This window comes from Mus caroli, unplaced genomic scaffold (assembly GCF_978045245.1).
Source record: "Mus caroli unplaced genomic scaffold, Mus_caroli_1 scaffold_11, whole genome shotgun sequence".
NCBI lineage: Eukaryota > Metazoa > Chordata > Mammalia > Rodentia > Muridae > Mus > Mus caroli.
Genome location: NW_028227266.1, coordinates 53,301,421 through 53,324,565, shown reverse-complemented (window position 1 = coordinate 53,324,565; position 23,145 = coordinate 53,301,421). Strand labels below are relative to the sequence as shown.

General features: G+C 43.0%; 1 protein-coding gene across 2 annotated transcripts in view; it reads left to right on the top strand.

Moving 5' to 3' along the window:
- Positions 1 to 23,145, top strand: part of Nrg4 (neuregulin 4) — a 109,207-nt gene that overhangs the window by 79,293 nt on the left and 6,769 nt on the right. For both annotated transcript variants that reach the window (XM_029481086.2, XM_085844648.1), the window contains 2 exons: positions 10,061 to 10,207; positions 17,530 to 17,609. In XM_029481086.2, the coding sequence (XP_029336946.1) occupies positions 10,061 to 10,207; positions 17,530 to 17,609 (227 nt within the window). The remainder of the gene's footprint in view (positions 1 to 10,060; positions 10,208 to 17,529; positions 17,610 to 23,145) is intronic.

Below are 23,145 nucleotides of genomic sequence, written 5' to 3'. Positions count from 1 at the left end.
GCCCTGAGCCAGCATGTGGTTGCTGGGAACTGGACTCAGGGCAGTCAGTGTTCTTTTTTTGTTGTTTTGTTCTGTTTTTCAAGACAGGGTTTCTCTGTGTAGCCCTGGCTGTCCTGGAACTCACTCTGGAGACTATGCTGGCCTCGAACTCAAAAATCTGCCTGCCTCTGCCTCCCAAGTGCTGAGATTAAAGGCATGTGCCACCACTGCCTGGCATGACAGTTCAGACTGCTGGGAGCCACCAGACACTTGCTGGGATGTGAACTGGGGTCCTTTGCATCTGCAGTGAGTGCTCTTAACCTCTGAACCACGGCTGCAGCACGCAGTCAGTGTTCTAACAAAGATCTGTTAATATAACTTGAGTTCTTAAAATGTTTCTTGGTTTTGATGATAATAATTTAATTTAATTCATTAATATTTAAGATATTAGAATAATAGGTATATTTCTTATTGTCCTACAATGGACTTTTAGGGCTGTTCAGTATATACATCAGGCAGCATAGAGTTCCTTGAATTTGATTTTATACTCTAATTATCTCCTCTGTGGATAGATTCTTTATCCCCACGTCATCTCCTCTCTCTCTCCCAGTGAAGATAATCTTGAGTGTTAGCCACCTGCTTAAAAGTCTGGAAAGTTGAGGCAGGGCCTTCCTCGTGACCTTACTAATGGGAAACAAACTTAAACCCAAGTGAACCACAACCACCAAGAATGAAACCCATGAGATAAGTGATAGAGAAGGTGAAGTCCAGAACTGTGAAGGAACCAGCCAATCTGAAGTTCTGCTCCCTTGGATTCACCTCTGAAAACTAGGAGAAGATGCTCAAATGTGCAGTCTGCCCCAGCCCACAGGCCTGGTGCGCAGTCCTCTCCAGCTTAGAAGGCCCAGTGTACAGGCTTCTGTGACACCTCAGTTGATCTCACTCTACCTAATGAGTCTACTGAGCATTTCAGCAAATAGTCTAAACATTTTAAAATTTATAAAAGAGAAAAATCAGATTTTCCCAAATTAAAAAAAAATGAGCATGTGTTAGGATTGTATTTGAAGAATTGCTTATTTACAAGGAGACTCAGAGAAAAATTCAATACCGTGCACACATGTGAATAGCATGAAATTGATGTGGGCCCACACAGCAATCTGTTGTCCCATACCAAGCAGTGTACATCGGCATTCTCTCGAGGTTTATGGTTTACATAGTTGTAAAGTAGCTCAAAGGTGAAAGGACAGGGCCTCTATGGAGTTGGATATTAAGAAGGAGATGTTTGCCTTGTGTCTGGGAACCTGTTTTGTGGATGATGTCAAAGTCTTTCTCTGAAAAGCAATCTACCTAGGAGTCTTGTAGCCTTTGGCATCTTGGTCAGCTTGGTCATTTAGACACAAAGGCAGCCAAGTAGAACTTCTGACCAGAACTTACAGAGTTGAAGCAGCAGGAGAGGAGAAGAGGTTTGTCTTCATCTGTGCCTGCACCACTAGCTGGGTGAGGCCCTGTGGGCTATCCTGCTTTCCTCTCAGCCTTGTGACTTATCCAAAGATCAGAGCTAGCAAGTACACTGCATTCAACTTTGTGATTGGAGCTGAACTTGGCAAAGCATTATCTGGTGGAACAGTTGCCCACAGTGACTAAGTGAGCTCTGGCTTCACCAGGATCCTGGCGAACAGTAGGTTGCTCGTGTGATCACAAGACCCAGCCAGAGTGACTTCCTGCTTTCGTGACTGTGTCTGAGCACCATGTCCCATCTGCAGCAATAGCAATGGTATAGTCTTGGGCAGATAGAAACATTTGCTAGGTGACTGTACAGACTGAGTTCTGTGTAGAAAATGGGGTTTAGAAAAACAAACGCAATCTGTGGAAAACTAGTTCAAAAATAAGATGAAGGAAATCTACATCTACAGCATTGCTGTATTTGGCACATCGTCTTGTTTATTTGTAGATTGTTGTTTTGTCTCAGCATTCTTGGCCCCCCATCTGACTAAGTCAGTGTTCCATTGCTGTGAAGAGACACTGTGACCATGGCAACTCTTATAAAAGAAGGCATTTAACTAAAGCTTGCTTCTAGTTTCAGAGTTTTAGTCCATTAGCAGCATGGTAGGAAACATGGCAGCACACAGGCAGGCATGAGCTAGAGAAGCAGCTGAGAGTTCTACATTCAGATCAGCAGGCAGCAGGAAGAGAGAGAGAGAGAGACAGAGAGACAGAGACAGACAGACAGAGACAGACAGACAGAAAAAGAGACAGAGAGAGACACAGAGAGAGGGACAGAGACAGAGACTGAGACTGAGCCTGGGCCTGCATTGGGCTTTTGAAACTTCGAAGTCCACCCCAGTGACACACTACCTCCAACAAGGCCACACCTACTAATCCTTCCCAAGTTGTGCCACTCCTGATAACTAAGCATTCAAATATATGAGCTTATTCTTGAGGCCACTCTTACTCAAACCACCACACCACCGTATGCTTTACCAAATTCTTTTTAAAGGGAATTTCAGAACTTTGTGACTCACTTTATTAACCACAGAAAATGTTAAGGTTTTTTGTTTTTGTTTTAAGGTCAGTTTTTGGCATGGCTTATGGATAAGTTTCGGCATTTCTAAATTTAGTAGAAAGTTGTATTTCAAGGAAAACAGCCAAAACGCCTCTGCTATTAAATACAGCTGAACCCCCGTTGCTTTTATCTTTGACAGTACGTCATAAGCTTTATTAAACATCTGGAATTAGGCTGATCTCTAGAACACCTTTATGGAGCAGAAATAACAACCTCGTTGCTTATAATAGACCAAATGCAAATGCATCCAGCAGCTGCTCCGTTTATGCATTTTGTTAATGCTTTTTATTTTAGTCACCTTCCTTCTGATTACAGACTCCCTCATTAGTGTCCTCAGCAGAAACTACGGATGCATCTCTCTCGACCTCAGTGTTCAGAACAAAACTTAAGAGCATCAGTCTTCAGACCCTCTGACTTTGCCTGGTGACACCTCCCCCAAAAGCCTCATTATCTATAAGCCTTACTTTCTACACAGGAATGCTAGCAGCCGTGACTTGTGCACAGATCTAATGCTTAACTTCTTTTGTCAGGAAGTGAACTGTTGCTGGCTTCTCTTTGTCTTATTCCAAGTTGGGTCATGAGATTTTCCCTGCAGCCTGGGAAGGTAAGATGCCAGCATTAACACTGTGCATTTCAAACTGTAGTTTAGCTACTCCAGTCTTTCTAGATGTTCCTAAGAACCCTTCAAAGACGTGAACAGGGAAAATCTCTCAAGTTGGAAGGCCCACTTATATAATATTTATTTTTAAATATATTTTATATACTAAAAAATATTACTTAAAAGAAAAAGTGACAGCAGTTGTTCTGTATAAATACTTAATATATATATGTGTGTGTGTGTGTCTACATATACATCATCTCTAAGATATAAGTGATGAAAAGTATACATCTATTTTCTTGTTTGAGGCTGAGTCTCATGTAGCCCAGGATGACCTCAAATTTCACAGTGTAACTGAGGTTACCCGTGAACTTTTTTTTCAGATTTTTAAAAATTTTATTTCATGTGTGGGTGTTTTATCAGCATGTGCCTGGACACCATGGGCTGTGCCTGAGGAAGCCAGAAGAGGATGTCAGCTCCCCTGGAACTGTAGTGACAGATGGTTGTGGACTGCCACGGGGGCTCTGGGAATCTAACTGGGGTCCTCTGGAAGAGCAGCCAATGGTGCCCTTCTCCTTTGAGCTATCTCCAGCTCAGCCCTTGAACTCTATATCTGCCCCCATCTCCATCCCCCCGCCCCCGTTCTGAATGCTGCCGTTGTAGGCATGAGCACCTAGTATGCATACTTTTTATTTTTAGTTTTACTTCACTTTTCAACCTTTTAAGAAGTAATAGACTTTATTTCAGGGGGGTGACTTATAGAATTTTCTCCTTAAACATCTTTTTGAGGTAAGCAAAATGGAGAAGGCAGAGACTGAGACTTCAATAAATTATTTGGTTTGTGGGGGAGGGGGAGCTAACAGTCACAGAGGTTTGTCTCAGGCATGCGCATCATGTGAAGCGTTCTCTGGGTCCTCCTCTCCGAGGGCTCATGGGGCAGTCCGGCCTGTGCACACTCGGTGACGAAGGTTGTGCTTAGAGCTTATGACCTGCTTGTTTTGTGCTTACAGCATTTCTGTGTTTTGCTGGACTTTGGCTACTTTCAGCAGATACTTGAAATTTTCAGTGATTTACTTAAAGTAAAACTTACAAGCCCTCATAAGCAGTAACTCACCTGATGGCAAATGTGGTTGGTTCTCCGTGTGGACTGTTGTTGCTCCCTGAAATGCATCGCACATATGAGTTTGCTGGCTAACAGTCAATGGTGAAGAACTCTAAAATTTGCTTTTTTTTTTTTTTTTGAACATTGCATTTATTTATTTAAGAATAATTTGATCTATTTTCTTATTACGTATTTTCCTCAATTATATTTCCAATGCTATCCCAAAAGTCCCCCATACCCTCACCCCCACTTCCCTACCCACCCATTCCCATTTTTTAGCCCTGGCGTTCCCTTGTACTGGGGCATATACAGTTTGCGTGTCCAATGGGCCTCTCTTTCCAGTGATGGCCGACTAGGCCATCTTTTGATACATATGCAGCTAGAGTCAAGAGCTCCGGGGTACTGGTTAGTTCATAATGTTGTTCCACCTGTAGGGTTGCAGATCCCTTTAGCTCCTTGGATACTTTCTCTAGCTCCTCCATTGGGGGCCCTGTGATCCATTAAAATTTGCTTTTTAACTAGACTTAAATCAGGCTAAGCCACTTGAAGTACTCATAATTATTAGTCCTTAACGGTACAAAGGTCACACAAGACATAAATAGCTATTTTTACAAGAGTGGGTATTGACTAAATATCTCTAGGCATAATCAAGCTAGAGATGTTCAATGCTTTTGTGGCACCAGGTAATGAGAGTGGCAAAGGTTGCCAGCCAGTCATCTCTTGAGTTCTCGGTCTATGCATATCTATCTGTGCCATTTGATAGGATTTTGGCTATGTGTTTGTCTATCAGTTAGCCTTGGACTAAGTGGGTCCAAACCATGTCAGTGTGTTTTTCTTGAACTCTTGGAAAGGTTTTATTTTTGGTTTGTTCTCATTTTTTTTAATGAGATTTAGGCTTAACTTTGATTGTCCACATGGGGTTCGTGAAGTTGGGTTAGCTCTGGGGTCACAGTGTTAGGATTCTTCCTTCCTGAGTAGCTCTGTCCAAGTGGAATGGCGCTGGAGTTGAGGGGTTTTGAGGGGTGGTGATGGTGGTGGTGGTGGTGATGATGGTGGTGATTCTTTTATAGTAGTAATAGTAGCATCTTTATTAGCCACCATGCTCCTCCTAATTTCTTACCTGGAGCCTGGCATTTGAAAAGAGACTACTCACGTTCTTCTCTCACCTGGACAGCATCCTGCTGCTGTCCTTGGCACTGGCAGATGTCTTGACCAATCATGAAAATAACTATGTGAAAGAACTAAGGCAGGGGTTGCCACTTTGGCTTCATGTCGTAGAGCTTAAGTGGCACGCAGCAAGATGAGGCCACATGACAGCTACATACCTAGTTTTCTCTAGCCTGAAGTCCAGTGTTCATTTTTTTTTGGAACACAGCCACATCTGTTCAGGATTCACAACTTCTTGGTTCCTGTGGCTTGGTTCCTGTTTGTTTTGCTTTTAAAGGGGGTCACCCCAAATATTCCAGCCTGGCCCTGAACTCATGGTAATCCTCCTGTCTGAGTCTCACAAGTAAAAGTTTGGTTCCTTTACTCTTGCTGAAGACCTTCAGTATCATAGCTACTTTCCCTGAACACTAAAATCAGATGAACTTTTCTCATGTCAAGTACACTAAACGTGGCTTCAAAGCTTCTGGTGAAACTCTTCGGTGCACCTAGAAAACCGTTGTACGACATGGATTCTGAGACATCACTGGGCAACTGTACACATTCTGGCGTTAATCTTCAGTTCCAGGAAAGTGTGTTAACTCTTGACGTTCATCAAATTAGATGACACAACCTTTTGGGACTTGACAGCCTGTAGAAAAGCGAAGGCCAGGAATACTTTAGCAAGAGTTACTTACATAAAGACAGAGGCTGCTTAGCTCTGGGCAAGTGCCGCCTTGACACTTGACCTTCAACTCACGCTAGCTCGACTCCATGTCCGCTGTCTCTACTCTGCCATCCCTGACTTAATGTTTGCTTGAGATGTAACATCTGTGTTACAGCTGAAGCCGTAACATTTTCATAAGTTACCCGGAGCAGACTCCTTATGTGCACCATCGGATGGGCAGTGTTCCCTTATTTATATGATAATTGCCTAGGAAAACAAAATTCACTTGTAGGTTAGCCACACAGTACAATGTGTCTGTTCCTTTCTCCAAGTTCAGGTTTAATGAGGTAAAGAATAACAACAGTTTTTGATGTTATTTTGCTTAAAACTTCCACCAGCGTGTTACTTATTCCCAGATGTGGATGGTAGAGAACTCGGCTGCTCGTTTCTGTCTCCTGCCTCTTTCTGTTTGCTTCCATCCTCGTCTGATTGATGAGCTGTGCACACACCATTCCTGGACTACACCAGGCTTTCTTTCAGTGGCTAAAAAATTTTAAAACAAAACAAAGACAAAAAAAGAAAAAAACACCTTTGTAAGGCATTTATGGTAATTGAATTCTATTTAAATACAAAAATAATCTCTTTTTTATTAGATATTTTCTTTATTTACATTTCAAATGTTATCCCCTTTCCTAGTTTCCCCTCCAAAAATCCCCTATCCCTTACCCTTCCACCTGGTCGCCAACCCACCCACTCCTGCTTCCTGGCCCTGGCATTCCCCTATACTGGAGCATAGAACCTTCACAAGACCAAGGGCCTCTCCTCCCATTGATGTCCCACAAGGCCATCCTCTGCTACATATGCAGCTAGAGCCATGAGTCCCACCATGTGTTTTCCTTGGTTTGTGGTTTAATCCCTGGGAGCTCTGGGGGTACTGGTTGGTTCATATTGTTGTTCCTCCTATGGGGCTGCAAACCCCTTCAGCTCCTTGGGTAATTTCTCTAGCTCCTTCATTAGGGACCCTGTACTCTGTCCACTGGATGGCTATGAGCATTCACTTCTGTATTTGTCAGGCTCTGGCAGAGCCTCTTAGGAGACAGCCACATCAGGCTCCTGTCAGCAAGCTCTTGTTGGCCTCCACAATAGTGTCTAGGTTTGGTGATTGTATATGGGATGGAGCCCCAAGTGGGGCAGTCTCTGGATGGTCATTCCTACAGTCTCTGCTCCAAAAATAATCTTAAGGAAATTGTGAGAGAGTTTTTATTTATATTTTTGTGCATCTGGAACAACTCTTAGGAGTGAATACAGAGCAGGGTTTTATCTTTTGGAAAGCTGTCTTTCCTGTGTTTGTTTTGCACTGTGTGTATTGGCTGTGACAGGCCCACTGGGTTTCTTTCTAGGGGATTTATCAACTTCTTCCACCCTCCACCCTTTTCACCTAAGAAACCTCTTTCTGACCCCAGATATATACATGTATAAAATTGGAATACATGCCAGAACTTTACTGATAATGGTAAGAACATTTATTTTTAAAACAATTCTTTGCTAAAATAATTTAGCTATCTGTTGGTGATATGAGTTATATTTATTAGTGATAAAAGCAAATTTACATACATGGAGTAATGTGTGTGTGTAGTGTGTTCAGGAAGAAGCTGCAGGGACAGGCTGTCCTGTAGGGAGATAAGCTCAGTAGAGTGGCCATGGATTCAGTTTACCTGGGAATTGTGTTTGGCACTTGGTATATTCAGATATCTTTCATTGTTGCCAAATTTTCTATAACCCCACACGCTCAGTTATTTGACCTCTGTGACCTCACATAAGGTTATGAACTGTAGTTTATGAAGCTGTATTCTGAAGAATAAGTGTGTGTGTGCGTGTGTGTGTGTGTGTGTGTGTGTGTATGTGTGTGTGTGTTCGCGTGCACGCACGTGCGTGCTGTCTATCTCTTTGTCTGTCTGTCAGTCCTGGGAAGTGAATAAAACTAGAGAAGAACAATATGAATTTCAATTCTCCTTTCCTCTCATGTGTATTTAGCTGAGCCTATGGGAATGACAATCCTTTCATGTTTTATTCATTTATTTATTTTATGTGTATGATTGATTTGTCTGCATGTCTGTCTGTCTGTCTGGACTTCATGCATGCCTGGTGCTGTCAGAGACCAAAAGAAAGGGATGCAATTACAGATGGTTGTGAGCCTCTATGTGGGTGCTGAGAATTGAACCCAGGTCCTCTGGAAGAGCAGCCAGTGCTCTTAACCACTGAGCCACCTCTCCAGCCCCATAGACAAGATAGTTTTTTGGGGTTTTTTTGTTTGTTTGTTTGTTTTTGGGTTTTGTTTTTTTGTTTTTTGTTTTTTGTTTTTTTTTTTCGAGACAGGGTTTCTCTGTGTAGCCCTGGCTGTCCTGAAACTCACTCTGTAGACCAGGCTGGCCTCGAACTCAGAAATTCACCTGCCTCTGCCTCCCAAGAGCTGGGATTAAAGGCGTGCGCCACCACGTCCTGCAAGATAGCATTTTAATGTTTATACTGTAAGTAACTATGAGTTTTCCCCAAATATCTCTCACGTGTTATTTTGTATCTGCCCTTAGGCTCCCTTTCCTTGTCTCTACAAACCACTCTGTTCAGTAGTTTGATTGGATTATTGTGTTGCCTGAAGTCCCCACAAAGCCTGCATCAGGGTGGCATTAGGATTGTAATGCTCTTTGGTCAGTTAAAGTTCACTCTCTGTGCTGAACTGTCCTTTGCATATGTAAGCTGCTAGTTCTCCTATCGGGTTGGTTGTTAAACCAGTCATTAGCTCACATCTAGCCCTCTAGGCCTGTTGTCCTCATTAGCACAGTGTGGGAGGCGAGAGAATAAACATCTAAATGCTTACCTACTCTGAAAAGAGGCGAGGAGGAAAACTAGCTTTATAAAACCAACTTTTACAATTTTTTTTTTTGTAAAAAATAGCTTAAGGTATGTACCTGTGTGCTACATGCTCGTTTTTATATAGCATTGTTAGTATATATACATTGTGAATTTCTTATATAACTTCTGCTTTATAGACAAATGCTCATATTAAAAAGAAAACTTTGTTTTGATAGAGTTTGACACTCCAGGATGGGCTGGCCTAAAACATACCATGTAGCCCAGGCTGGCCTTGAATCTGAGTCGATCCTCCTGCCTCAGTTTCCCAAGTTCTAGGACGACAGATGCATGCCAACATTTCCCGATAAATTAATTTTATTTTACATTCAACTGTAATATAAATGGGTGGGACTCCAAAGAGCATAATTCTTGTTAATGTGCAGTAATCCTTTGAACATGTTACCATGGAAAAACAGCTAACTGGCCATATCAAAGACTGCTTCTTGTGGTAGTCTTTGCCTTTTCATGTTGTCTCTGAAGAAAAATAAAAATGCTGTTAGTGAAGTTGGCGAAAGTTTAAGAAGGCATTTTTGAACAGTAGGGAAGAGATGTAATATTGAGTAACTCAGGGTTTGGAAGAAGTAGTAATTTTGAGGAAAAAGTTGTAATCATCTATACATCTATATAAAATATAATCAAATAAATTGTAGATGAAGTTGAGTTATATAGTTACCCCCTAGAAATGTAGACTTTAAGCCTTGGTGGTATGTACCTGCAGTCCTAGCTACTTGAAAAGCTGAGGCAGGAGGATCACTGGAGGAGGAGGTTGAGGACACCTAGAGGAACAACATTGCAAGACCCTTCTGTAAAAGTTGGCAGGCAGAGAAGTCAAACCCAGAAGGCATTAGCGCTGCCGGCATGTGGAGCCTGAGAGGTACCTGATCTGGAGGAGACTCTAAGCTGCTGAAGAACTCTAAGGGAAGGAGGCAAATGTAAACTAATGCATTTGTCTGTAGCCGTGGCTCTAAGCGCACCACATCGAGCAGGTCTGCTTCTCGTTGACAATCTGAAAAGCAGAGACCTTTCCCTTCCTTCCAGCCGGAGACTGTGTATTGTCCACATCAGTGTGTGATCTTTATCTAAACCTTTATCCTGTAGGTGCATTGAAAATTACACCGGAGCTCGTTGCGAAGAGGTTTTTCTCCCAAGCTCCAGTATCCAAAGCAAAAGTAACCTGTCGGCAGCTTTCTTGGTGCTGGCGGTCCTCGTCACTCTTACCATCGCGGCGCTCTGCTTCCTGTGCAGGTAACTGAAGCGGAACTGACCCTCAGAAAGAGGGAAGCCATGCGCAAAGCAACGGCCTCTAAGAAACATGCTCTTTGCTTCTAGTGTTTCCGCAGATACTGTTTTATATCTGGCATGATCTCTCTAATACAATTTTGTTATAAACTATTAAGTCGCTTTGAACGCATCTTAAGCAGTTTTACCTCCTTCTTTGGGACCACCTAGCCTTGATACCTCTGAGCTAGGTGGACCCACGCTCTCTACCGTGCCGTGCTTAAGTCACTTGAGGATTTGGGTGAGATGTTTCTTAGTAAGTTTTGAATATGAAAAGCAAAGTGACTCTGCCACATTGCTTTAGAAGCCTAAGGTGCCCGGCGGATGTCTACCTTACCATGCACTGGGCACAACGAACATAGCAGCCATCAAGGTAGAAACATCACCTACATTTATGGACTATTTAAATCTAGAGAGACAGATAAAAAAACAAAAAGTTAAATTGGAGAACCTGGTAACTCCTAAGAGAAACAAAAGGAAAAATTGCATGTTGCAGGGCTGTATATCAAAGAGTACTTTTATTGATTCCTTTCAATTGACCTTCATTTTTTTGGGGAAAAAAAGTTTTTAAAAGGGGGAATTAAGTTTAGTAGTTATTTGTATTAATAACTATTAAATGTGCACTGGTTTCTCTCATGTGACTGTGAAAATGGAGTTGATAGCCATCATAAAGCAAGTTGGCTTGAGAAGTTAATATTCCAAGAATAGGATGTCGATAATATCTCAGAAACCCCGATTAAAATGTGGAGGGACTTTGTTTCTTTAAAAGATGTGTTGCTGCACATTTTATTTCAAAGTATCATTTAGTAGATGTTACCTCATAATTTTTGCATCTGAATGCTTCAGATACAAAGAGTTACAAGCTCATTACACTCGACTGTGTTTCCCAGGTGATCTGCCATTCCCACGCGCCTTGTCTTACTGTGACCCTGCTACTCAGGCAGCACGGGTTAGAGTTCAGCACTGGCCTATGTCCTTCAGTGATAGTGTGCTTGTCTAGCAGGCATGAGGTTCTGGGTTCAAGCCATGGATCGAACTGTGATAAGAAATAGTTTATTTCTTCAGGCAGGCACTGTGATGACTATGATGGTTGTAAATGCTACAGTTAAGAACACAGACTTTAAATGGACTAAAAGCTCCATCTTAGAACCAGGGACTATCTCCTAACAAACCTAAGCAGGGAAAACAAGCCGCTCCAGCTGGGTTCCCAGCCATCAGCAACTGCTGGCCATTTGAGTGAGGCACCCTAGACATCCTGCTCGTTCTAACCTTTAGTTGGCTTGGATTAGCTACTGGTCGCCTGCAATTACACAGAGGATGCCCAGGTTAGAAAAAGGAAAAAAAAAAAAAAAAAAAAAGCTCAGCTGTCAACCAGTAAAATCGTGAGAAAGAAAATGTTAATCTACTGAGTTTAGGGTAGCATATTATGATAGTATTAAATGAGCCATCTTGGTTTGCCCTTCACTGTAAAACATTTTGGAAAAACTGAATGATCCCTCTGTGTTTGTTTTCCAGTAAAATATGCTAAGAGAAAGATCAGCTTAACTAATTCTAATTTCTCATTTATTATTTACATGAATATTGACTTGGACATTGATTTTTATCTTCTTCTATTGATTGGGCTATTCTGTGTAGTAAGTCTTCTAACTTACAACGACTTGAATTTGTTCTTCAGATTTCATGTACTAGAAACAACTGCCCCAAAGCCCTTTATTAATGGTGTTTGAAATGTTGGGCTTTTGAGTGATGATTGGACCATGTGGGCCCTGCAGAATGAATGATGTAACCTTAATAGTTTAATCACTTAAAAACAAAAGCTTTCTTATTCATAGCATATGGTCCTTATGGGTTAGCACACGGATTGGTTGTGTTAAACATAGTTGTGAGAACTCAAGCTACAAAACTGCCATCACAAGTGCTGTTGGTTGCCATGCAAGAGGGAAAAGAGCTCCAGGGTGCCTCACACTCAAAATGACCGTCCTGATGAGACACGGACACTCTGACAGAATTCCTTTCACAGGCCTACTCAGTTACAAAGAGCTATAGTAAGTGCAGCTCGCCCATGTGCTGAGTAGAAAGCCAGAAGCAGGTGTCACATAGTGACCAATGAACTCACAGAAGAATCTAGTGCTCCACTGAGAGGGCTGAGAGGGGCTGAGAGGGGCTGAGAGGGCTGAGAGGGGCTGAGAGGGCTAAGAGGGGCTGAGAGGGGCTGAGAGGGGCTGAGAGGGGCTGAGAGGGGCTGAGAGGGCTGAGAGGGGCTGAGAGGGGCTGAGAGGGCTGAGAGGGGCTGAGAGGGGCTGAGAGGGGCTGAGAGGGCTAAGAGGGGCTGAGGGGGGCTGAGAGGGGCTGAGAGGGGCTGAGAGGGGCTGAGAGGGCTGAGAGGGGCTGAGAGGGGCTGAGAGGGCTGAGAGGGGCTGAGAGGGGCTGAGAGGGGCTGAGAGGGGCTGAGAGGGCTGAGAGGGGCTGAGAGGGGCTGAGAGGGGCTGAGAGGGCTGAGAGGGGCTAAGAGGGGCTGAGAGGGGCTGAGAGGGCTGAGAGGGCTGAGAGGGGCTGAGAGGGCTGAGAGGGCTGAGAGGGGCTGAGAGGGCTGAGAGGGGCTGAGAGGGCTGAGAGGGGCTGAGAGGGCTGAGAGGGCTGAGAGGGGCTAAGAGGGGCTGAGGGGCTGAGAGGGGCTTGCTGGTTTTGTTTTGTTTTGTTTTGCTTTTTTAAATCCATAGAACTTTAATGTTGGTACTTCTGTCTACAGCTGGAGTCCCTTACTAACTGTTGAATTTGTAAAAGAAGTGATATATCCCAAATGTACTGAGTGCCATAGAGTGATAAAGTTTTAATAAAAGAGCAAAATATAGTTGTTCTATAGACCGGAGGCAGAACTCAGAAATATTGCGACCTAAAGCTAAGTGTAGTAGTTCGTCTTTGTAATTCCAGCTCTGGAAAGGTGGTGGCATGAGGAATGTTGTAAGTTTAAGGCCAGCCTGGGTTACATAGTAGATTTAAGGCCAGCCTGATTTATAGAGTGAACGAACCCTGGTGCACGATGAAGAAAATTCTAATCTAAAGTGCCCTATACCATTTTGAATGATAACTTTTGGCCGGGGCATAGTGGCTTACACCTGTAATCCTAACACTGATTGGTTACTGATTGGTTTTTGAGCTTCTTTGTATATTATCCCTGATAATCTAGATTTGGCTGGAGTAACTGTGAGCTTGCAGTGCCTTAGACTCTTTCTCTAAATTTTATGCTGCAAACTGAGAGTAGAATCAGATATTCAAAGTATTTGTTTGTAGGGAGAATCAAACCATGATATAAAATATAAAATAAGTAATATGTATGAAAGATAAATGGGAGCAGAAGCAATGGCTCAGTGGCTAAGAGCACTTGTTTCCTTTACGAAGAAACTGGGTGGCTAACAACTGTCTATAACTCTAGTTTACAGAGGATCTGACCTCTCTTCTGAACTCCTCAGGCACCAGACATGTATGTGGTGCATTTACATACATGTAGGCAAAACATCCATACACAAAAAATAAAATATAAATATAATTCTCTTAAATAAATAAATGATTTGTTTACAAAAGAGCAGATTTTTTGCAAATGCCAATACAAAAGTTGACAAAAATTAAATTATAATTTAAAAAATTCAGTATATCTTAGCTTAATATTTTTAAGTTTAGTTTGTGTTTTTAAATGGATTAGAAATGGCAAGGGGAGGGATGGAGGGAAGGCAGACACAGAAAGAGAAGAGAGAGAGAAGAAAACTATGAACACGGGAGGGGAGATGAAAAATGAAAAAGTACCCCAAACTTAAGAAAAAACAAGAACCATAGAATATTAAGGAATGGCCAAGAAGCACAGCAGACAGTGACTGCGTCTAATTCATGGTGTTTTCTGGAGTTTGGGAAGAAAAGACTTGGGACAGAGGCAGTGTTTGAAGAGGGTGTTAGCCGAGACATTCAGAATGTTAAGTCACCCACAGATTCAGCAGGTGTCAGGCAGGTTAAGGAAGAACACGTGCATAGCACAGCCTTACAGAACTACAGAACAGTGATTTTAAGGAGAAAATCGCTGAAGTAGACAAGACAGCAAGTCTTCCCACACCCAGTGGTGAAGTGTGTTGAACACTCAGGGGCCTGGGGCAGCAGTGACCGTCTGCGGTGTTCTCAGATGTGGTGACCCCAAAACCCCAAGCCTCTGCATGGTGAAGAACACACCTTTTAAGAATGGAGGAGAGATGGAGGTAATTGTGGTTGTATAGACCTTAGAGTTATTTCCCAATAATCCTTCTTCCTAAGGGCCAGAGTGGAATTGACCCTTCGGGACATATGTGAGATGCTAAAAGGAGGACTAGAGAAGTGGTGTGTAATTTCAACAATAAACACATTGTCCTGTATGTGTGTAATATGTGAGATATATGCAGCAGTATGTGACATATGTGGCAGTTTGTGACATACATGTAGCAGTATGTGACATATATGTGGCAATATTGGCATATGTGGCAGTATATGACATGCAGCAGTATGTGACATGTATGTGGCAGTATGTGACATCTATTCAGCAGTATGTGGCATATATGTGGCAGTATGTGGCATATGTGTGGCAGTATGTGACATATACATGTCGCATGCTGCCATATATTCAGCAGTGTGTGGCATATATGTGTCAGTATATGGCATATGTGTGGCAGTATGTGACATATGCAGCAATATGTGACATACATGTGGCAGTATATGCAGCCAAGAATGACTTTGCTATGTATCTTCCATACCTCCACCTCCCAGGTGTCATGATGGAGGTGTGTGCTGCCACGCCTGGCTGAGAGTGGATTCTTAAACTATCTGTAGTCACCCTTTTAATTATATGTCTTGTTTTGCATAAGTTTTCTTCCTATTCGTAAAAGTTAGAGTTTGGAAACCTGAACATTTAGAAAATTGATATAATTTAATTTTAAGATAGCAATTGTCTTATAAAATAACATATCAAAATAGTTTTCAGATCAGACTGAAATGTGCTTGAAATCACATATTTTCTATGTATATGTGTCCATGTATGTGTGCGTGTACATGCACATGTGTGTGCAGGCCAGAGGACAGTACCAGTTGTCATTATCCAAGCACTATCTACCTGGCTTGGCCTGGACTTACCAGGTGTTGTAGACTGTCCGCCCAGTGAGCCCCGGGGGTCTGCCTGTCTCTGCCTTTCCAGTGCTCAATCACCAGGGTATACCACCACACACACTTAATGATGTGGGTTCTGGGGATCCGATCCAGGCTCTCCTCGTGCTTTCGAGCCAGGCAATTTACCAAGTGAGCTCTCTTCTTAGATCCTCTCTTGCATTTTTAATGACAACTTAAGCAGAGATGACAGGTGCCCTAACCTCACGTGCAGAATCAACCTGGCCGTCGTTATTGATCATGAGAGCTAGACAAAGGCTGTGTGCTGTCTACTAACTTTGTACAGTGTTTCTGAGCTAGGAAATATTCTTCTAAGAGTAAAACTAAGCCAGGCATGGAGTGTATGCCTGTGACCCCGGCACTTGGGAGGCGTAGACAGGAAGATTGCCAAGTTCTAGACCAGCCTGGGATTCAACTCCAAAAAAAAAATGAAAGTGAGGGGAGGGACGGCTGGAAAGCTGGCTTAGTGAGTACGTACTTGCTCTACAAGCACGAGGTTGTGAGTTTGAATCCCCAGCACCCACATAAAGTGGGGTGCCACTAGATGTGCTTGAACCCCCAGTGTTTGGGATGGGGGTGGAGAGAGGTGGGAACCAGCTCACCAATCAGCTAGCCCAGAGGAGAAGAAAATGTTTAGTCACGAAAACAAATCGTTCTCCTTGGGTTCTGACCAATTGGTGGTTGAAAGTGCTTCGACCTGAGGCCTTGGACTTTCTGTGACTTAGGAGACGATGTTACCTGAATGATGAGGTTCAAAATGTCCCCCAAGCCCCATGCTAAAACCCTGTCTGAAATTGGCATTTTAGGATTAAGGGCCGGTGTGCTTTTAGAAAATGCTGTTTTGCTATAGCGAGATGATGTTAATTTGTTTTCACTAACATAAATCAATACATTGGGGTTGAAATACTGAAAAAAATAAAGCAACTTTTTACATTTCAATTTTCATTTTCATATCTAGAATAGTTTTTTTAAATTCACACGGTGACAGATTATAGCCTATATAAGGTTACAATCAGATGACCCAAATCTGATGAAGCTTAGGTTCAATATGATTTTTATTGCCATTGAAAGACCCCCCAAACGGGGGGGGGGCCCTCACTCAAGTCCTGGGATGACGTGACGCCCAAGAACTCACGAGAGACCGATTTTTTTTTTTTTTTTTTGAGACAGGGTTTCTCTGTATAGCCCTGGCTGTCCTGGAACTCACTTTGTAGACCAGGCTGGCCTCAAACTCAAAAATCCTCCTGCCTCTGCTTCCCAAGTGCTGGGATTAAAGATGTCTGCCACCACCGCTCAGCTGAGAGACCGAGAGAGAGAGGGAGAGAGAGACAGAGACAGAGACAGAGACAGAGACAGAGACAGAGACAGAGACAGAGACAGAGACAGATCTTGATGCAAACTACAAGAGGTTTATTCAGGAAAGGCCAGCGCACTGGGGGTGACTTATATCCCATGCAGGGCTAGAGGAGTTGACCCCAAGCTCAAGGGTAAGGGGGTAAGGGGTTTATAAAGGCAGAAACCGCAAACACCTGGCATTGGGCTATAGCATTTGGCAAGCATAACGGGTTCAAGGAATGGTTAGAGTATTCTGTACAAACATTTCCTAAAACAACGGGGTAAGTTAAACTTCTACTTTGTGGTTAGTGCATCCTGGAACAATGGGGCAAGTTAAACTTTTACTCCCTGCCATTAGTGAGGTCTATTTTGGACACAAGTCTAGGGGCTTAAATAATTTTGCACTCTCTCTCAGAATCTTTCACCATGAACTAGAGTTGTTCACTAAAGCTATCTCATATTTCATAAATGGGTCCACAGTGATGGGAGTAACCTCTTTACAGAAACTCCCTAAGACTCAGCATCAATGCCATGCTTGTAGGCTCAGCTTAGCGGTATCCAGAGTGGCGCCATCACCTCTGCAGACAGGTTGGCTAAAGTGTATGTGGGGGTGGGGGGTGGGGGGAGATTGTTAAACATTAGGGCAGCTCTACGACATTAGGTAGCTCTGAAGAGAGAATGTACTTCCAAATATTCAAGATTAATTTCCTTTCTGATTCTTCTGACATGTTTTCAAGTTACCCATTTTTCATCTGTATTTCTCTTCTCTTTGATGCCAGGAAGGGCCACCTTCAGAGGGCCAGTTCAGTCCAGTGTGAGATCAGCCTGGTAGAGACAAGCAATACCAGAACCCGTCACAGTGAGTAAAGTCCAAATGGGATGGTTAAGGGCACAGGTGAGATCCTTGCTTTTGTGTGTATGGACTATGTTCACAGCCATTCAAAGAAGGGTGGCCTAAGACTTGCCCCTGGGTTTCGGGCTAGTCATTACTTTTCACAAGAGAATACTTTTTTCTTTTCTGTGTTTGTTTGTTTGTTTGTTTGTTTTTTAAGACAGGATTTCTCTCTGTACCCTGGCTAAACTCACTCTGTAGGCCAGGCTGGCCTTAGAGACCTGCTTGCCTTCACCTCCTGAGTACTGGCATTAAAGGCACGAGGCACCACTGCCCAGCGGATTAATTTTTTTATTAGCAGTGTGACAGAAGTAATACTTTTTTCACAAAATAAATATGTGAAGTTATATGAATTTCAGCACTTGAAGTGATGCACTCAGCTGTAATGTGCTACAGCAGATCTGAGGAACAGTGTTCTAGAACCACTCTGACATGGGCTGTGCTGGGAGCCAGGCAGGGAAATTCCTTAGGGAAAACCGTAGCAAGTCAGCGTTTTCAAGCTTCTTGAGGTTTCGAGCAAAGTAAGACAGCACGCACTGGATTTCCTTTCTCTTACTTGAAAAGAATGAAAAATGAACAAACCACATGAAGCAACAGTTAACCTCTGTTCTCAGTGTGCAGTTGCATCTTTGCATGCACACACATGCATATATGTGCACACATACACGTGCACACACATATATGCATGCACACGTGTGTGCATATGAGTACACAGGTGCACACATACATGTGTGTACATACATGCATACACATGAATGCACACATGGGCACACATGAATGCACACACACATGCACATGTACACACAAACGCACATACACTAAAATGAAATAAATCTTTTTTTAAAATGCTGGGCTTGATAGCAGGGTTCTATAATCCTACTCCGAGAACAGCCAGGGACAGGAAGATCTCTGGGGTTTGCTGGCCTCGTAATCTTACTGAATCAGGCCCAGGCTCAGTAGGAGACTCTATTTCAAAAACTACTAATGATCAAGGAGGGGGGAAAAATGACAGGAATTAGCAATATCAACAACAAGATTAAGTAGCATTTCTAGCAATAATACAGACAGGGCAATAGGAGAAGCTCTGGCATAATTTAGATTAAACAGACAAACCCTTTGAAGAAGAAAAACTACCAAAGAAAGGGCTAACTTGAGGGGCTAGGGCTGCAGCTCTTGTGTGGTATGCCTGCCTAGCAGGCAAGATGCCCTGGTTCTGTCCTCAGCATTACATAAAACCAGACTCAGTTATGCACGCCTATAATACCAGCCCCTGAGAAGAATTACATACAGGAAGATCAGAAGTACAAGAATATCCTCAGCTACAATGAGACCAACCAGGGCTCTAATGAACCCTGTTTCAAAAAAAATAAAATCTGGAGAGTGATATAAAAAGTTAAAAAAAATTAATCATAATTCAAATAGTACTACATTCATTGATTGAATTTGTGTAAAAACTGTTCTTTAATGACAGTCCAGGCCCAAGTACTTGAACTTGTACCAAACTTCTACTGAAGCAACAATCACTCTTGATAAACTCATTAAGAAATACTGAAGAGAGTACAGAATATAAGACAAGATGGTAGTTTAGTGATGTTGCAAGGTAAAATATGTTTCCATATATTAGAAACTGCTAGATATAAAAGCTTTAAAAACAACACTTTTTTTGTAACAGCATCTCAGAGTATACAGGGATGGAGCTAACAAAAGCGGTAGAAGACCTGCGGTGACCTGAGTGAAGATGACCCCAAGAGCTCATGCGCTTGAATATTTGGCCCCAAGGTGGTAGAACTGCCTGGGAAGGATTGATTAGTGGGCGTGGCCTATTGGAGGAAGTGTGTCACTGTGGGCGGGCTTTGAGGTTTTTAAAGATTCATGCGATTCCCAGTGTGTTCTCTGTCTCCTGCTTATGGGACAAGATGTGAGCTCTCAGCTGTGTTCCAGAGAACATGTCTGTAGCTTGCTGATATGCTTCCCTGCCATGCTGGACTCTTAACCCTCTAGAACCATGATAAGCCAACCGAAGCCTGCCTTCTGTACAACACATTGGCCACAGCATCTTATCACACTAGTAGAAACATAACAAATACAGGTCTGCACCAAGAAGTCTGCAGTAGTTCTAAGAAAAGGCAGACCCAACTAATCTCGGGGATTTCTGTGCTGATGATGGCTTTGGAAAGTATATCCGTTCTCCTTACTGTGAATTTTCCTAAAGATGATACATCCCAGTAAACTGCAGCAGGTGCTTTTGTGATAGCTGACAGGGTGACTGGGACACACACTGGGACTATGCAGGGCCTCGGACAGGGAAGCAGTGATTTAACAGCACATTGAAGGGCTCAAACTACCGAGAGCCAGCTTACGGCAAATCTGACCTAGTTTAGACAGCATAGTGCTGGTGTGAGGAGGAAGAGCAAAGGGCTCTAGGCACAGGCTCCCACACAGCAGTGTCACAGGATGCCCTATGCAAGAAGAGAAATTCATTTCTCCCCTAGACACAAATAGCTTACAGTGTCTATGAATGTAAGAACTAAAATATAAAGCTCAAAGGAGAAAGTCTTTATGCCCTCGTTTTAGGCAAAGCGAGAGTAGGGGAAGCACAATTGGTTAAGGACTTGATAGACTGGGCCGTGTGCAAATGATAAATCCCCATGCTTCAAAGGATTCCACTGTAAAAATGAAATGTAAGGCACACAGAGGAGAAAATATTGTCAAAGCATGTATCTAACAGATGGTATAATACACACAAGAACTCATTCAACGGAAACATCTCAACTCAGTAACAGAAAATGAGAGAACTGAAGTGCAACCATTTTACCAAAGAAAATGCACGAATGGTCAGTAAGCACGTGCCAAGCACACGGCATTGTAATGCACTATAGACCGAAAAGCCAAAATACAATGCCAATTAACGCCCCAACTCTGCTGTGATTTCTAAGTCTGGGATATGGGAAAGTGCAGTTCAGTGGTGCTGTGACTAGAGGGCTGGACAGTTTATTAAGACACATTTGTATAGCCCAGCAAGTCCCCTCCTAGTCAGCTACCCAAGTACACAAAAACTTAGGTTTGTATAAAGAACCTGAATGTTCACAACAGCATTCCTCCTGTAACCAAGAAGTGGAAATCGCCCAGAAGTCCATTGCTGTGCCTGTAAAATGGACAGCCATACAGCACAGTCACACTCACTGTCATGTGACTCAGTTGTGCTATGAGGTAGGACTTGCAGAGCCCGCCAGGTGCATTTGCCTTTGTGTTAAGAGTGGCTTCCTACGGTTCAGGGTCTGAACGGGCAGTGGCTGCAGAGAGCCCTGAAAAGTATTTCCAGGGTAAGGGACCGGTTTAAAACTGGCTCATGGTTACAACTTGGAGATTGTTGACTTTAAGCCAGTGAACTGTATATGAAGCTGAATGTTGTAAGTTGTGGGTTATATCTTGCCAAAAGTCTGATTTTTAACTAACCGTGCCAGGGCTGGGTGTGTGTGCATTGAAAGAGGAAGCTGCACACTAGCATCGGGCACAGATGCCCTCCAAGGGGATGAGAGACGACACATATGACCCACAGTTACAGGACTCTAAGGAAGACAGGAGGAGTACCCTACAATGGACTCGGCAATGATTCTTGGCTATAAATAGCACCAATGAAGTCAACTAAGACATATCTACATATTGCATCTCATTAAAATGAAAAGTTACAACTGTCTACGGAAAGGCAGTCAGTCCACAAAACAGGAGAAAAGGCCTTTCAATCCACACAGCACTAGGATTTAATTTAGAGAATTTATTTCATGTGTCCATATGTATGTATAAAAAGAAACAGGAGCTGTCTTTGAAGAGTGTGTGACTCCCCTGGGAAAATGTAAAGAAACATCTATTTAGCTCAAGCAAGAGCAGACCTGAGAGAGAGTCTAGCAGTTTCAGCTGGACAGGACAGATAAGTGCAGTAGGCTTTCTTACAGGGTGTAGGTGACTCGCAGCACACCAAGAATCAAGGCCTGCCCACGGAGCCCCTGCTCTGGATGGTTCTCAGTTGGCAGCAGAATCGGTACAAACCTGGGCTCAGAGTGCCACCTAGTGTTAAGTCAGGAGAGGTGACGGCAGGTTCAGGCAACAAGGCACAGACAAGTCAGACTCTGCAAAGATGCTTACAGAACCCTTCCGGATGCTTGCTGCTCTCAGTAATACTGAGCACCTCTGCAAAGGATAGCCCTTTTCTGCTGCAGTCCAGCACACAGAACCTTGAAATGGTGTCTTACCGCAAGATGGGGCTACTCTGCCGGGACTTGGGACTCATCCCACTATAGGAGGCAGTAAAGAGGGGGCAGGGGCAATCAGTCAAAGGTAATAAGGGACAAGTGTGAGCAACATGTGTGAGACACGTGATCATCATGATAACTATTGTTTTAATAACAACTTAAAATTAATAACAAGAAATACTCCTGAATAAATAAATCATAAAAAATAGAAACAACCCAATTCAAAACTTGGCAGAGGATTTCCACAGACATTTCTCCACGAGCTTGTGAAATGTTCAGCATCCCTGGCCACAGGGGACATAAAAAAGGGAGTGTGGACTCCTCACTCATTGGGATGGTGACCGCTAAAGACCATGTGTTGACAAGGATGTACAGAAATTGGAACCCATGTGTATTGCTGGTAAGAATATAAGATGTTAGAGTCACCCAGATACACAGTGTGACATGTCTTAAACCAAACCATAGAGTTGCCACTTTATCTAACAGTTGACTAGTGTGAGGTGACACACATGAGCAAGTATCTGTACACCCTCATTCTTAGAAGCTGCATTCATAGTAGTCAGAGATGGAAAACAACCCAGATGTCCACTGGTATATGAATGGATAAAATAAGTGGATGCATATGATGGAACATTACTTAACCTTAAAAGGGAATACAAATCTGATACTATAATATGAAGACTCTATATATGAAGAATACTATACTCTGAAGATATTATGCTAAGTGAAAAAAGCCAGACTCACAATGAGTGCTGTGTAACTCCACTAAAGTGAGACCCTAGAGCACCCAAATGCACAGGGACAGAAAATGTAACTGTGGTTGTACCAGGGACCATGGAGAGAGTTGTTCTTTAATATATAGAAGTTTAGTTTGGAATAATGAAAAGTTTCTAGAGATGATGGTGGCTCCTTTTATGTGACTGTGACTTTTGGTATCACTAAACTTGACAGTGGCTAAAATGGTAACTTCTGTTACACATTTCACAACAAAGTCAACCAGAGTGGAAGATGTTATCAGATGATGCATTGAGCTTCCATGTGCTCAAAATGACCACAGTCTCACGATGCTGAGGGGACGTGCCCCTTACTGCTTCGTGGCAGCTCTAACTAATGGTTTGAGTTGCCCTCGGCTTACTCTGTAGCAATGATATCTGCAGTCACACTCCTTGATAAAATGCTTGATGGTGAACCAACCAGTCAAAGTCCTCCAAGAAAACTGCAGGGTTTGGTGAACACAAACGGGGCCCAATCGA